The 16002-nt window shown below is 38.0% G+C and overlaps 1 protein-coding gene across 1 annotated transcript in view; it reads left to right on the top strand.

Annotated features, from left to right (window-relative positions):
- Positions 1–236: 236 nt before the first annotated feature.
- The window catches only part of SETX (senataxin), a 31209-nt gene continuing 15443 nt past the window's right edge, over positions 237–16002 (top strand). The window contains exons 1-11 of the mRNA XM_050907665.1: positions 237–416; positions 1774–1984; positions 2184–2293; positions 4254–4473; positions 4773–4892; positions 5940–6111; positions 7609–7699; positions 8585–13168; positions 14061–14160; positions 14672–14848; positions 15515–15744. Coding sequence (XP_050763622.1) covers positions 237–416; positions 1774–1984; positions 2184–2293; positions 4254–4473; positions 4773–4892; positions 5940–6111; positions 7609–7699; positions 8585–13168; positions 14061–14160; positions 14672–14848; positions 15515–15744 — 6195 coding nt within the window. The remainder of the gene's footprint in view (positions 417–1773; positions 1985–2183; positions 2294–4253; positions 4474–4772; positions 4893–5939; positions 6112–7608; positions 7700–8584; positions 13169–14060; positions 14161–14671; positions 14849–15514; positions 15745–16002) is intronic.

Here is a 16002-nt window from a genome sequence, read left to right as displayed (position 1 = left end):
CAAGCATTTTTCTGTAGCATTCATTTAATGCTTTAATCTGTATTTCTTTGTTTAATTGCATGCACCTGTATGATGTAAGAACATCCAAGAACATATGCATGTACGCTGCTAATGAGTTACATAAATCCTGAAACTCATCACACTTGAAAATTAGGTACTGTTGTGGCTGAAAGGAAACGTTTTGCCACTTCCAGTCTTTGGACTTCCTTTAATTCCTTCTTCTTTCCATCCAAAGAATGAGCACATGTCGATGGTGTACACCTAGTGGTTCTGACACCACTGAGTTCCTGAAGAGCTATGCTTTTAAACGGCTGTCCCCGGAAGATCTTGAAGGATCCAATGATGATCTCTGTTACTGCCTGGAGTGTGTGGTCGAATACCACAAAGCAAGGGAAAAATTGCCAAGGTTGCATGAGGTAATTAAGAGATTTGGCTCCTGTCCATTACTGAGCGGGAGGACTCGGAACTGAAGGAAAACTTCAGCAGAGGCTTCGGTGGTCCGGCCTCAGTGTAGGGGAGAGTTTTGTGCAGGGGTTGTGTTTTACTGGGTTTTGGAAATAGGGTATGTTGCTTTTTAACTGTCTGCTTTTTTTTATATTGAGTTGCAAAGAGCTGATTGTAAAACAGGACGACCCTCTTGTTTTGCATGTATTCAAATTAGTGAGAACTAAAACAGTAGTGGGAAGTTGCTGAGTAGACATGATAGCTTGAACTTTATTCATGCTGTGATGGTTTGATGTCTGAGAAAAGAACACCTGCCAAACAAACTAACAGCTCTATTTCTTTAATGTATTTTCTTCCTTCCTCTGCTTTCTGTTCAGCTTTGGGTTTGTTCCTCTTTTTGTTTGCTTCCATTTCTCGTTCATAGTTTTCTAATATGCTTGAATTTCAGAGATCTGATCTTGCAAGCCTGTGAGATTGTGCGATTAAAAACAATCAAAGTTTAAAAACTCTTTATTATAAGCCTTTTATAATTCTCCCTCGTTGGTATCCAATTTTGTATTTTGGAAAGCTTATTTTCCCTTATGTGTATATGTAGGTAAAATGAATATTTGTGGCTAATTGATCATAATACAGATGTCTAAAAGGTTGCGCTTTAAATCTGTCAGCTAGATTTTTCTGGAGGGCAATCCCATCTGAGTATAGATTGGAAATAAGTCGAGTGACTGGACTGCTGAAAGTTCCTTTCTGTGTTTATTAACTGTAGGAAATAACTTTGGTTTCTGATTGAGGTTTGGAGCAGTTACTTTAGATGAGTAATGTTAAGTGAGCCGAATCCCCTACAAATGTTCAGCAAGTCAGTCAGTCTGTTTGCATTGTTTACATTCACTCCCTTCCATTAATACATTGCAAAATATGTGAGAAGGCAAGATTTTAAAATTGCTTTTCCCGTCTTCCTAAATATGATCGTTTTCTGTATCATGTGCTTCTTTGTATTGGCCAGTTGAACAAAGTTTTGTGACTAATATTTGGCCTGAAATAATTATTGAAATGGTTTATGAATATTTAACAGAATTATAAAAATGCTTCTGGTTTGAATGCCACTCTTTTAAAAATTACTTTATAATCTTAACTCTGAAGTGAAAGTTTTGTGATTTGCATAATCTGAATTCCGTGTCAAGACTTTATTGTTTCACACCATGAAAAGAAACTTTTCAAAATGAAACTGAAAGTTTTGAAAGTCTAGTCAAGGTTTCTGCATGTGATAATAAATGTCCTTAATTGCTTTCTTCACAAATGCGCTTTGATTAGTTGTTTTTCCCCACTGAATAGGTCTTGTGGGAGTTGGAAACCTCCCGTCTTGTTGCCCACATTGAGAAATCCATGAGAGGAGAAGCTGGAGAAGATGATGAGTTGTTTATAGTGGATGAGAATGGAGAGACACAGCTGTCTGGTTATGTGGGCCCGGATTTTGAGAATAACCTGCGAGTGCCCCTTCTAGAAATACTGAAATATCCATATCTGCTGCTGCATGAGAAAGTCAGTATGTATCTTATTGTATGCAGTTGAAAGGGCATGGTATTGTTTCTACTGAAGGAGGTGAAAATAACAAATAGTAGTTAAAACGAAGTACCGGGGTGTGTGTGTATATATATATTTTATGTTTATTTAGACACTTAATAGGTTTTTTGTTTTGTGAGCATATAAATTAGTCCTCACTATAACTGTGTTTGTCCTTCTAGGTGAGCTGTGTGTAGAAGTGCTCTGTAGAATGGAACAAAGTCACAACTCCTTTCAGGTCTTTGAGAAATATCCAGGAATTTATCTCTTTTTGGTGCACCCGAATGAAGCGGTAAGTTACTTTTTCTGTTCCACTAAAACTTAGTTTTAAAAAGCATCAGAACAGATTCTTATTTTTAATTACAAGAATATGAAAATAGTAGCATTCAGAATTTTGTGTTTGATTTTTCTGTATTTTTCTTTAACAGTATATATATAAATGAGATTTCAGTAGGAATATAGTTACTCTTGCTGAAGGAGAGAAGACTCTTCTTTTGCAATAACTTCTAGAATCACTTTGCTGTTTGCATTTACTCAGCAAAAGTTACAGATACTCAACCAAACTGTAAATTTACACCCTATACTCCCAAATGGAGTTCTTCTCAAGTGGGGCAGGGTTTGTAACTTAGCATAGTAATCCCCTTCTCCTTCCCTGTTCTTTCTCCATCTCTAGAAGCTTTCGCATTTTAGTAATATTCAGGACCTTAAAATTGAAAAAGTGAGAATAGTGTGGTTACTTCCAAGAAGAGGTGCTCAGCAGCGTACTTCCTCTGAAATGCCCTTTAATTGTCACTGAATTTTGTCATTACAAGGAGGCAATATTGTGTTTTAATGGATTTGTGTATTCTGTGGTGGGACAACTCAAAACTCTGCAGACTTTTTTTTTTTGTGCCTGTGTCTGAATCCATGTGGGATATTTTAATATTGAACAGTCAGAGATCAAAAGTTCATTTGGAAGTGTAAACAGGAGAGCTCCATTTTTTCTGATATTTAAAAGTGTCAGCTGATCTTGGTATCGTTCATGCTAGTGTGCATAGCAAGAGACTGCTCTCTTTTTTGAATCCAGTCTCTTAAGAAAGTAATAAAAAGAGAAATTTTGGAATACTGGAAATGTCTAGGTTGAAAGGGTTGAGAGGCTTTAGAGTTGCGGTTGTTACCAACACGTCTATTTTTTTGCTGGTTAAAAGGATTTGAGAGATTAGAAAAAAGACCTGAGGTTCTCAAAGCAGTACAGACGTGTCTGAGTGCCTACTTTTCTACATTGTTTTGAAGATGATGTATTATCCAGCAAGAAGGTTGTTCCTTCAAACTATATATACACATCCTAGAAGTGAAACTGGTATCAATAATAGGGAAGAGTACTGAAAAAGAGGGATAATACAGAGAACTTAGGAACACACACCCTGCTACAATTGGGAGGGCCTTTTGGAACAGTGAATCCTGGTTTCATGTACCATGTTAATACTGAAGGGAGATTGAGTGCTTTCTTTGCATGATCTTAGAAAAGTCCCCATGTATGCTTATCTGTAAATTGAATTTGGATGTGTAACTATCAAAGGAGTATTGAATTGTAATTCAAGTGGGCTGTTTGTTTATATCGGGAGAGTGTGAGTTCACACCATCGTTTCCCACCTCATTTGATGCAGCTTTGGAGAGTCAGGTTACATTTGCTGTGGCTAGTGGGCAGGTTGTGGCTGTACCATTTCCAAGACTGGCTTGCTTAAAACACCGATGTGAAGTACAAAATTTCAAGTTGTCCTAAGAAACAGTAAAAGATTTAATAGTATTGTAGTTCACACTTGCTCAAACTCTGAAGTTTTCTCAGCAGGTCAGAGAATGATTCCACCAAGGCAAGAAATGACAAGTGTCCTGTGCTGACAGCACAACTTAACATCTGTTGTTATAATATACAGTTATCTAATTAGAAAACATTGGTCAGTAATGTTTAAACAATATAAAGCAAGTACAAAACCAAATGCTTCCCCTTTGTCACATGAATCCCGAGGAGTTTTATTTGTGTATATTACACTGAATTTTAACTTCTTTGTTACCAACATCTTCTCGTAGGTATAGTAAGCCTGTTTCTAAGGTTATTTTGGAAAAAGACTAACTCTTACTTGCAATTATGAGACCTTACTTTACTAAAAATATACTTTTGTCCCATTTGTAGTAGCAATGATTCCTAATCTTACAGCATTGTTATTTTATTTGTTCTTTTTATTAATATATAACTTATTTGTTTCAATCCTTAGATTCGTCGATGGGCCATCCTGACAGCAAGGAATTTAGGGAAGGTTGACAGGGATGATTACTATGACTTACAGGAAGTGCTGACTTGCTTGTTCAAAGTTATTGAGTTGGGGCTTTTTGAGAGTCCAGATATTTACAGCTCTTCAATGATCGAAAAGGGTAAACTCATCCTTCTGCCGTCTCATTTATATGATACTGCCAACTACAAGAACTATTGGCTCGGTGAGTATTTATGGTCAGAAATGAATTTGTATGTGTAGTCTCTCTCATCTTGTAAGCACTTCGTTCAAGTCAGAGCTCTACTATTTCATAGGTGCTGTTTATTTTGGGGCATGTCAAATGGGAAAATCGAATGTTGCATAACTGCAGTAGCGAGGTAGTGTTTAATTAGTTTCATGTTGCTGCTGATCTCTTTGGTCAAGTGTTACACTGGTAGTTGCATTTGGAAAATGATCCTTGATTTGGTGAAAATTAGAACAAATTTTTGCAAATATACGGACAGGTTGCTTTTTTTTTTTTAGGGATTTGTATGTTGCTAACAGTGCTAGAAGAGCAAGCTATGGACTCCTTGTTACTGGGCCCAGACAAACAAAATGATTTCATGCAGTCTATACTTAACACCATGGAGAAAGAAGCAGCTGGTAACTAATTTTGATACTGAGATTAAGACAGTTCATAGCTTATTTTTCATCTTTATCAAACTTCCTTGTTTAATTGAGTAAATTGTTAGTGTCATGCTGAGGTGATTTTTAACTGAAGCTTATTTATCTTCTGGAAGATGGCCAATATTGCACAATATTTGGGCAATACTGACAAATACTGAAAAATTACATTCAGACAAGCTCTTAAGTGGAGAAGGGATGGCAGTGCTTTACATAAGGCTGGCTGAGAGATTTTGAGAGGACAAATCTATAATTTCTACCATATTGTTTTCATTTAATGTACAGGTCGTATGGGAATGCGCATTTCACTGTGGCATGAAGTTTGAATTTTGAGTCCTAAAATAAGGAAACACCTTCTGAATTGCTGCAACTTGCTTAAAATTGACTCTTCCGTCCATCTGTTTGAGGGAACCCATTTTGCAGCTGGGAATTTAGACTTTAGAATTTAGACTAGTAGCCCTCGGACCATTCTTGTAGGCCACATGCCACGGCATAGCCCAGGAATGGCACTTGAGTTCAAGGCCGGGGTGCCTCTTAAATGACTAGATCTTTATAAGCTTAGTATATTTATTGAGGATATCTTATTATCTTATATGAAGAAGGAGGAACACACTTGAAGGAAGACCAATTGCTTCTAGCTTAAACTTGAAGTATAAATTGTCATGGCTGTTGTACCCACTTCTTAGAACAGCACTGCAAAAATCAGTGTCAAAGAATCGGTTTCGTAGAGTTGGGAAATGTTAGTAATAGTTGTCCAGGTTCCTGGTGATTTAAGACAGCATAACGGGCAGTGTCTGTCTGTACAGATAAGTGAGGTTGACTTTTTTCATCCTTTTTCCAGGTTAAAAAGTATAGTTGCTAGAATACGTATAGTTACTATAGTTGCTATAGTTACTAGAATACGTATCTTCATATTAGTGTTTAAGAAAAATCAATGAAAAACAATTACTTTCAACTTCAGCTTAGTCTAAGAATGTACAGGACTCTTGCATTTCAACTCTCCCCAATATTACTGTTATGTTTCAGATGATTCTACTGACCCCTTCTGGCCAGCGCTGCGTTGTTTCATGGTTATTTTGGATCAGCTCGGATCTAAAGTATGGGGTCAGCTTATTGATCCTGTCCAAGCCTTTCAAACCATTATCAACAGTGTGAGCTACAACAATGAAATAAAAAATATACGCAGTAGCTTTAAGAGGTCAGTTTTATTAAGAGACTAGAACAGTTTTATGATTTTAATGCCAGGTAGTGTGGTAGCTTGGTCTTGGTTTTCTGGTCAGTGCTGCCTTAATTTGTGTTGGGGGAGGGAGATAGCAAGGAAAAAAAATCAGATGTTGCCAACTTCAAGCAATGAAAAGATGAAGTACATCCCCTAAAATTGTGAGGTTCTTCCAAAAAATATATGCTCACTTCTTTTTGACTGCTGTGAAATCTGTTACACTTGTCAGGATTTTTTCCTGAATCAGGAAGGCTGCTAACTGTTTAGTGCTTATTTAGTGCTACAACCAACTTGCACTTAAGTTTAATGAAGACAGCCATGTCTGAGACTCTTAGTAAAATTATGGGAATTCCCGAACTTTCAGTGGATGACATAGTTTTAGATTTTATTGTAGTTCCAAATGACAACTGATTTGAGTTTATTTTCCGCTCATGTTAAGTCTTAAATATTTCTCAAGATTAGACTTACTTAATGGTACTGTATGTGAGAATCATGGAACTGTCCTTTAATAGCTTGGATAACATGGTGAACTGCTGGAAGGAAGTGCTTTAAAACACATAGCAGGCATCAGATACTCTTTTGAAAGGTTTTATCTTCATATACTTATATCCTAAGATAAAATGGATTTTTTGAATCACTTCTGAGTGACAGTGTTGTCAGTATTGAACAGAAAGTTAATTAGGTAAAGTGTTTATTCAGTGCAGAAGTGGTTGGTTAGTACGCTGCTAGGAAGTCTAGAAATAGCTTCTATGGGAACAGAATTTTGTTGCATAGACTTGAACTCCATCTTTTGGCATGCTGTCCCTTTTAAGGATTTTTATAAGAATCCAGGTCCCAAGACTTTAGGAACACCTCCTATTTTAGAAAACTGAAATTGTGCCTAATTTTAAAAAGTTGGTGGAAAATAGTACCTGGATAACCATACCAGTTGTTTACTGTTTTCCTGTGTTATATTTTGAATCAACTTTGAGTGATGTCTTAAATGTTCAGTATTTTTATATATGCACAGCCTATAATGTTATAGAGAGCTACAGATATGTATACGTGGAAGGTTATAGATAGCTGAGGAAGGCATATTAAAGGAGATTTTCTTCAGTTAAAACAAGCTATTTGAGTGTTGTGTTCAAACAGTTGCATACAAAGTTTATGAGTACGTAGCCATGATTGAACTGCATTTATGCATGGAAAATTCAAAGAAAATGGAATTCTGGGTGTTCGTTCTAGGTAGTAAAATCCATGGCTTAGTAGAAAGCTCTTTTTCCGGAGGCAGTCGCTTCCCCTGCCTCTTACAAGCGGGATAGAACAAGCTCTACGTTTTTAAATATGGTATCTTTTCATAGATATGTTTTATCCCTGACAAGTTCTAATAGTCACATGGTCAGTATCTGAAAAGTGAAATCTGTGTCTTGGCCGGTTGGCTTTCTTATAGTTTAAGTTAGATGTGTGGAGTCTATAATGATTTATATTTCTTTTTAGGACAAAATCTGAACCGGAGTCAGACTACAACGATGACATGGTTACTTGCAGTCAGATTGTGTATAATTATAACACAGAAAAGCCTCAAAAGGTATTAAAAAAGTATTTTATTTCCCTGTTCTTTGACCTCTGATCACTGAATGACACTGTCAGTTTAAACCATATATAAAATACGGAAACGAAGATACTCTGTCTACTAGTAATGGTGTAAAGAAAAAATATTAAATAACGTATGTCACTATTGTGTGCCTTAAATAGTAGCCAGTCTGGTCACTTCTTGTTCAGCTGGTACTTTCAGGCTGTAGGAGGAAAGAAGAATGTGTTTATGAATTAGGCAGAGATGGTATTAAAGCCCAAGAATTCGTATCAAGATTGAAACGAACATGGGTACCTCAATGAAAACTCTGAATTAAGTTTTTTTTTAAAAAATTGTTGATTGTATTCTTGTGTTTTATGTTTTGTTTCTCAGTATTCTTAACTCATATATTGAGTATGGAGTAATGAGGTATGGTTTGGTATACTTTCAAATGCTAGACCATGCTCCAAAATGGCACCATTTTTTTCTTGTTATAAAGCAGAGTAAACATTTGTCAGTGTGTTCTTCTCTCGATGTTGGTGCATTGTATTTATGAAATGTCTTTTAAAGGCTTTGAATGTATATTTGATTATCTGAGGTTAATTATGTCAACATAACATTGTTTTTGGAGGGTTTCACAATGATTTTTAAAGGGAATGCTACTTTACACTTCATACGTTATGTTTTAGGAAATGAGTTCCTTACACGTGTGTTAGTTTGATCTTTATTTTTTGCATTTTTTGGTTTAGATTTTGACTTACATTAAGATATAAGAGATGTTACCATTTAATGAACATGTACTTGAAAGAAAGTAACCTTTATGGCTAGAAGAAAAACCTGGCAGATTAAACTGTGCAGATGTGCATACTGAGGATGATTTGTGGTGAATTTATTTTTCAGGATACTGGATGGAAGACTGCCATTTGTCCGGACTACTGCCCCAACATGTATGAGGATATGCAAACACTGGCTAACGTGCTTCAGTCTGATATTGGCAGAGATACGCGTGTCCATGACAGCACGTTTCTGTGGTTCATCCCGTTTGTTCAGTCGCTTATGGGTCTCAACGACTTGGGTGTAGCATATATAGTAGAGGTCATTCACTACCTCTGCTCGGAAATCAAAGATATTCTCAATGAAAGAATCCAGCAGTGTGACAAAATCTCTGAATTTTTTCTCCTGATCTTGGTGTCGATTATTGAACTACACAGAAATAAAAACTGCCTGCATTTGCTATGGATTAGCTCCCAAGAATGGGTGGAAGCAGTGGTGAGATGTGCTAAGCTTCCAGCTGTAGCATTTACACGGTGCACTGAAAAAGCATCTGGACACTATGCGAGAGGTTCATCAGCAGTATCTTTACAAGCTTCTAACTCCGTGCAGCATGCCTGTGTGCAGTTGATACGCAGCCTTCTTAGAGAAGGCTATCAAATTGGGCAGCATGCTCTTTGCAAGCAATACCTAGACAAACTCAATCTTCTTCTGCGAGGAAATCTATCTTTAGGTTGGCAGCTGAACATCCAGGAAACCCAGGAATTACAGATGTGTTTAAAGCAAGTTGTAAGAAGTATAAAGGACAGAGCATTGAATACCTCTGTGCCTGTAGGAAACAATGCAAACTCTACAACTTTGCCTACCATTTCTATAAAACAAGAGAAGAGTGCACGTGGTGATGGATGTAAGATGAGTGTACATGGCAGAGGTGACCCTTATTCACCATTCGGTGTCATGTCAAAGGAAGGTGGAGATGGAGATTGTCAAGAGAACCCTTTCCCTAGAAGAAAGAGTGCCTCGGAAGAGGAATGTAGAGATGCATCTAAAAGTTCAAGATCTTGGACACCCACAGAAGGCCTCTTGGTGAATAATAAAAAGGAACTTAATGAATTGACAACTCAGGAGTATGTCTACCCACAGAACTCTTTGGCAACAAAAGTATGTGGGAAGGTTCAGGAAAACAGGAGCAATGATCTTGTGGCAGGGAAATGCGATACAGATAATCAGTGCTTTAATCCAAATGCCCAGTGCTCAGATTTCAGAAGAGGTGGGGAGTTGGAAAACAAATGTGAAGCAGGATCCGTAACACCAATACGTCTGGCTGCTCAAACCCGTATTGGTTCTCCAGAACATGTTTACAGCTCAGATGTAAAGGAAAGCAATATGTCTCCCAGTTCCTCTTCAAAGTTTAAAGTAGATGCACATAGACTCATGAATTTGAAAAACATGGTACAGAAAACTGAATGGCTCTCAAAAGTATCGCGGCCAGCGAAGCCATGCGACTTGAAAAACTGCAGTTTAGCAACAAGTGCTTCAAAAGCGGATGTAGAGCAACCTAAGTTTCGCACTGGCTATCTGTGTACAAGCAAAGATTGTCGTAGACATCAGGGAGTGAATACTGTGTGTGAAAATGAAATCTCTGTTGATACTCCATCTTCAAGGAGTTGTGAAAGTACACAGGAGAAAAGCGTCAACAGTGCTTTTCAATCCAGACTGGTCCCCACTAAACAGGTATCAAAAGAAACACCACCAGATTCCTCTAGCTCCTCTAAAAATGAACCTGGCATGCAGGAAAATGAAGATGACAGTATTTTGCTTTCAGGGATTAGTGACACCTTACTGACAAAAGTATCCACTGAAGAAAAATCAAGTTTGTTGTTGAAGTCTGTGTTTAAGAAAGACACTGACAAGCAAACTTCAGACCGGGAACAGCCTAATCTAAATAACTTGGTTAAATATGACTGTAAAGGTCAAATTTCAAAGACATTTTGTATGGATAAAGCTTCAGCAAATGGTCGTGTTCCATCCAGCTCTGAAAACAAGAGGGATATATCCAACCCTGCTTCTCAGATCAGGCCACTATCAATGAAGCGTGAATCAAGTGACAGGTTGTTTGAATTTTCAGAATATTTCAAGAGAGAAAACAATTCAGGGGGGAAGGAAGAGGAGGATTTTGCAAAGATGGTTTCTGAAGATAATACTTCAACAGACTCCCAGGTTGATAGAGAACTCAGTAAATTATCTTTAGCTGCGTATGCCAAAAGTGTCAACTTTCCCTTTGATTCAGGCCAAGAAAGCTCAGCACATCATAATGTATGTGATATTAAAAGGAAAGTGAAAGGTGCTGTAAGATCTTCCAATGATGGCCAAAGTACCAAGTCTCCCTGTGATGCAGATTGCCATGACAATCAAGTCATTATAATTTCAGACTCTTCAGATGAAGAAGAAGGTGGGGCTGACAAGGAGGAAACAAAAAAAGAGAATGAAAAGGTGTGTCCTGAAAAGCAGCCTTCAACTTCCAGCTGCATTTCTGATAGTGACAGCAAAATAGAATCAAAGACTCCAAGCTCTCCCTTGTCACTGGAAGACTGTGAGTCTCAGTACTTTGAATTTGAAACAGAAGTTGATGTCTTTTCAGTTTGGCAAGATACTCAAGCGTATAGTATGGAAGCGACTCAAGAGTATAAACAAGATCATGTTTCAACATCTGTTGACAGTAGTAATTCAGATGACTTAGTGAACGATCACACAAATGAATGGGGTTACGATGTGGATTACATAAGCGATGATACCATGGGAGAAGAAGCGAACTTGATAGAAAAGCAGACAGAAAATATTCCTCATCAGAAAGAAGCTGATAATACAGAAGAAGTAACTAATTCAATGTTACAAGAATCTATTAGTAAGGGAAATGCAAAAGATCAACTGGGGAATTTTGCCGACAAGGGTACTGTTGCTAAAGACTTCACCCTGGACCCAAAATTGACTGAACCCAGAGCATCTACATCTAACATCTCATTAGCCTCAAAGTTGGCCCTTAAGAAGAATAGCGCGAGCCCACGGAAGAATATAGCAAAATCTAAGGTAGCAAGAACTATTCAAAGAAGTCCTAAAAAACCTCCTGTTCTTAAAACAGCACAAAATAAAAAACTACTTCAGAGTACATCAAAAAATTCTCAACCTGGCAGGTCAATGCCTGCTGTGGTTCCTCCAAGGAAAGTTCGGCAGTGTCCTGCACCAGCATCAACTGTAGAAAAACTTGGTCTGAAGAAGGCACCCCGCAAAGCATTTGATTTATCCCAGCGCTCTTTAGAGAGTCTAGCTCAGTTGCGCAGCTATGGTAAAGCTGCAGGGAGAGTTGGAGAGAAACAGAAGATTAAAGTAATTGCTCCTCAGAGTTTGTCTATAAAGCATAATAAAAAATTGCTAGCCTGCCAAGACCTTCAGTTTTTAAGGCAAACAAGGCCCAAAAAAAGTGTCAGAGTGAAAAATCCTGAAGGAGGTTCTGAGAGTAGAAACAAAAAAGTTAGCAAAATGGATGCAAAATCTATGAAACAAAAGCCTAAAAGTTTTGAACCAGCTTGTGTTGAAGGATCTGTTGAAAACCAAAGAGAGAAAAAAAGGGAGGAGTCTGTTTGTCCCTCTGCCAGGGAGAGAACATTTGAAAGCCTCTCTGTGGAGGAGGAGACATGTGTCTCTAAAATGCCTAGTTCTTCAGACTCGAACAGAAAATCAGAGGCTGACAGTGTGATGGTTCCTCCTGTACCTATGGATTCAAGTCTCTCTTCCGCTGCACTTGTTGGAGATGATAAAGATGAACCTTCAGGAAAAGGTTGCATTGTCCAGCCTGAGTGTGAGAAGACAATGTCAAAAGAAAATGGGTGTAAACCAAATGAAAACAGTGAAGATGATGATGATTTATTTTTAACTCAGTTAGATCCTGTGGATATGGAATTATGTTCTGAGGAGGAAAGTGTTCAAGATACTACTATAGCTAGTAAAGAACCAGAGGAAGTGGATACTGCTGAAAGCCTTCAGCAGAATGAATCCTCGACTATTGTGAAATGTAAGTATAAAGACTGTATGGAAAAAGTGGAAAAACCAGGAGAGTACTGTAGTAAGCATTCAGCCACCAGCTCAGAAGCAGATCACCTGTTTGCCAAACCTTCTCTCCTGCCACCTTCTAAAACAAGAAAGCCTTCCACTACAAAAATTTTCAGCTCAGCAAGTTCTTCACGGAATGCAGCCTTCAGCAAGGATCTTGAAGATGTTAAAAAGCTGCCACCACCTTCAAAAAGCAAAGTGAATGCAGCGAAACCGGTGATGGTCAGGCCACCAAACGCAAAGGCTATACCAACAGGAAATCAAACATGCAAGTCTCCAAGTTTCAGTAATGTACCTCAGCCTCGTATTTCTAATAATGTTCTCCAGTCACAAAATAGACAGAACGACAATGCTTCAAATATTTCCAGAAGGCCTGCCCGAGACACCTATTATTCTTCCTTTCTTGGCGCTCAGCAGCGTGGTCATAGGATTTTTGTTAATGAAGTCCTACAGTGGACTCGTGATATGTTTGCGAAGTTCAGCCAGTTTGGACCTCCAAATAATCTCCTGCAGTCAGTAGTAGGCTCTGTTCCTGTCCGATTTCAGGGATACAATGACTATTTTAATACATTTTTCTCCTTGATGATGCTAAATGCCTTTGAAACAGTAAGTAGCAATCTGCCTCTTGGTTTTGTTTTCATCAACCCTAGTAGATTTTACCAAGGGATTAAAAACTAGTTTGTGTCCTCTGTTTACCTTCTGAAAATGTTCTGAAAATGTTCAGATACAGATCTGAACAGAGGAATGATTTGGCGGAAATAAACCAGACAGTTATGTGTTTAAGATTGGGGATTGTCAGTGTTATTCACCTCAGTGAAGCTTTTTTTTTTGCGTGCGCATCCACAATAGCATGCGAAAGGAGGGAAAAAGGAGGTGGTTCCTCTTTCTTTTGTGGCATATAGAGCTTAAAACAGAAATCTTTGTTTAAGAAACTGAGGTCTTTCAATGACAATGTCTGTAAAAAGAGGATAAGAACATAATGTTTTGATTTATGTCGAGAACTTATGTGAGAGGGTAGGTTAATCTGAGTATTTTTTCCAAGCAGCTTAACTTTAATAGTTTATAGTTTAATAGTGAAAAAACGCAGTGTTCCTTCAATTAAAGTCTGCATGCTTTTAAGTTCAGTCATTGCATCATTTCTCCCGTAGAAATAAGGTAGAAAATGAAGGCAATACCAGGATAATACTGGTATTTTAAGGTGAAAACGCAATCGGAGGGAACCCACATTTGTTTTGAAGAGCTTTGTAAGACAGTACACTAAATGGAGGGTAGGTGGGGAGGAAGCGCTTTCGTTTGCCCTGTGTGTTTGTATGTAATGTGTATGCATATATTAAAAAAAGAAATGGGTAAGACTCTTTGATGTCTTGTACTTGACAGTCTGTTAGCTTTCTTTTATTTTTGCTTAGTATGTTTGCCCGTTGAGTCACGATAAGCTATTCTTCTGATATGCTAAACCCTTCAAAGTGTTTTTATATAGCTTTTACTTTCCAACGTGTAGCTGGCACAAGAGTGGATAGAAAACCAGAGAGTGAGAGAGAAGAGTTACTACTTCCACTTACAGAACTTCTGTGCTGACTTGAATACAGCAGATTTTACAGGTAAGAGTTGTTTGTTGTTTTTTCTTTTTATAAAGCCCTCTTCTAATTTTCAAGTAGACAGTGCCTTATAATGAGCTAGCACTTACAGGTAGAGGTTTTTTTTTTATTTGCAGAAAGGATCTTGAATTTGCTATTTTACAGAATGCACATAACAGAAATATGTGTTTTGCAGGGAATTTGTGCCTTAAGTGTTCAGTACAAAACGTTATTTGATTGCTGTTGGAATACTTTCCATCTCACTCATTTGGGATTTTGTTTCAGTTTCTTTTGGTAAATAAAATAGTCCTTGACTTGCTCTATTTTTATACAGTGCTATGTTCAGGCTTAAGACTGCAGGATGGAGTTAAAACTCTTCATAGTCTTTTGCTATAGCTTTTTATAGCTTTGAAAGTTAACAGATGGCTATTACTGAAGTATATACAACATGTTAGTGGTAGTATTTCTATAGTCAGAAAGTAATTGTAACCCATTTTCCTTTTAATGTTCTAATTTTAAAATATATTTTGGGTAGCTGATTTTCAAGAAAGTGATTTGGCAAGGCAGCTTCATCCAAAGGAGGATGACTTAATCTTTTTGGTGGTCCAAAAGAAAAAAGACGCCTTTGGGGAAGAAAGTGAGATGGAGAACCATACAGTGAATCACGTTGGTCTTGTGACACGATTTTCTCGTGCATCTGGCTGTTTAACTAGTAAGTAAATGGGGTTGAAATGAAAGTGGGATGATTCTTGGTACCGTAAAATGCTTCTTCATAGCTGGCTGTTCATAGTTGTAACATACCGCTTACCTCAGAGGAAATGGGATTGTTTTTCCGCTGTAGCATGTCCATTCCATGCTAGAATCTTCATAAAAAGCCAGGAACTGAAGCAGCAGACCTGCTTGCCATGCATTTTTCTAGGGACTTCCTTCAAAACAGATGTTAATACTTTGTCTAAGAACAGAAACTAATGATGAGTAAGTGCTCTGCATACATCTTCAGGAGTGTATTGCTGTGAGATATGAAGTACCGTGAACTTCAGTGGTCTCACTGACTAAAATTTTCACTGTCTTCTGGAACTGAAGTTGTGAATTAGCAGGATTACCAAGTATCAAGATTAATGCTGCCTGATTAAAACTGATCTGAGTTGTTTTACAGAGCACTGGGTTTTTTTTGGTTTGGTTTGGGGTTTTTTTTGGGGGGGTGGTGGTGGTTGGGTTTTTTGCAAGAATTAGTTGTTGGCTCCCTAATAGAAGGCAGCACCTGGTTCTGGTGAAATCTTTGAGTGACCTGTTTGAATATCTTTCAGTTAACAATTTGGATATTCTTTGAATTAACAACTTGTGGGTTTTTTTTTCCCTCCCCCCTCCCCTTTTATAGGACAAAAGGAGCAGCATACCATCTGTCATCTTTCTGTGCAAACTCGAGGCAATTTGTCATTCTTCATAAATAAGCAAGTGAAGTGTGTGGTGGTTGGCTCCCTGGTGACCACACACCGAATGTTCAAAGGCCTACTACTATTGAGCAGGAGTCCCCTGGCTAAACCCATCATAAATCCAAGTTATGATGACTTCTGTCCCAGAGATTTGCCCGTAGCTTCAGAAAGTGCTGTAAGTCCTGCAGCTAGAAGTGATAGTTAGGAATGACAAAGTGGGCATTTGGATCTCATGAGTTTTGTGAAACTGGTTTTGCATGCTGTTTTTTGAGGTGACTAAGTGCAAACAGACAAGTTTCAAAAGCACTGAGGCACTTCAGAGTGGGTTGGTTGGGTGGATAGAGAGGAGTCTGAATTTGCTCAGGTGTTTCTGCTGTATTGACATGGATACTAGTAGTGCACTTTAAGCAGCTTTTAGGTTTTTTTTCCTTAC

The sequence above is a fragment of the Gymnogyps californianus genome, chromosome 18 (genome assembly GCF_018139145.2).
Source record: "Gymnogyps californianus isolate 813 chromosome 18, ASM1813914v2, whole genome shotgun sequence".
NCBI lineage: Eukaryota > Metazoa > Chordata > Aves > Accipitriformes > Cathartidae > Gymnogyps > Gymnogyps californianus.
The sequence above is the reverse complement of the archived record's forward strand: the minus strand, read 5'-3'. Positions and strand labels throughout refer to the sequence as shown.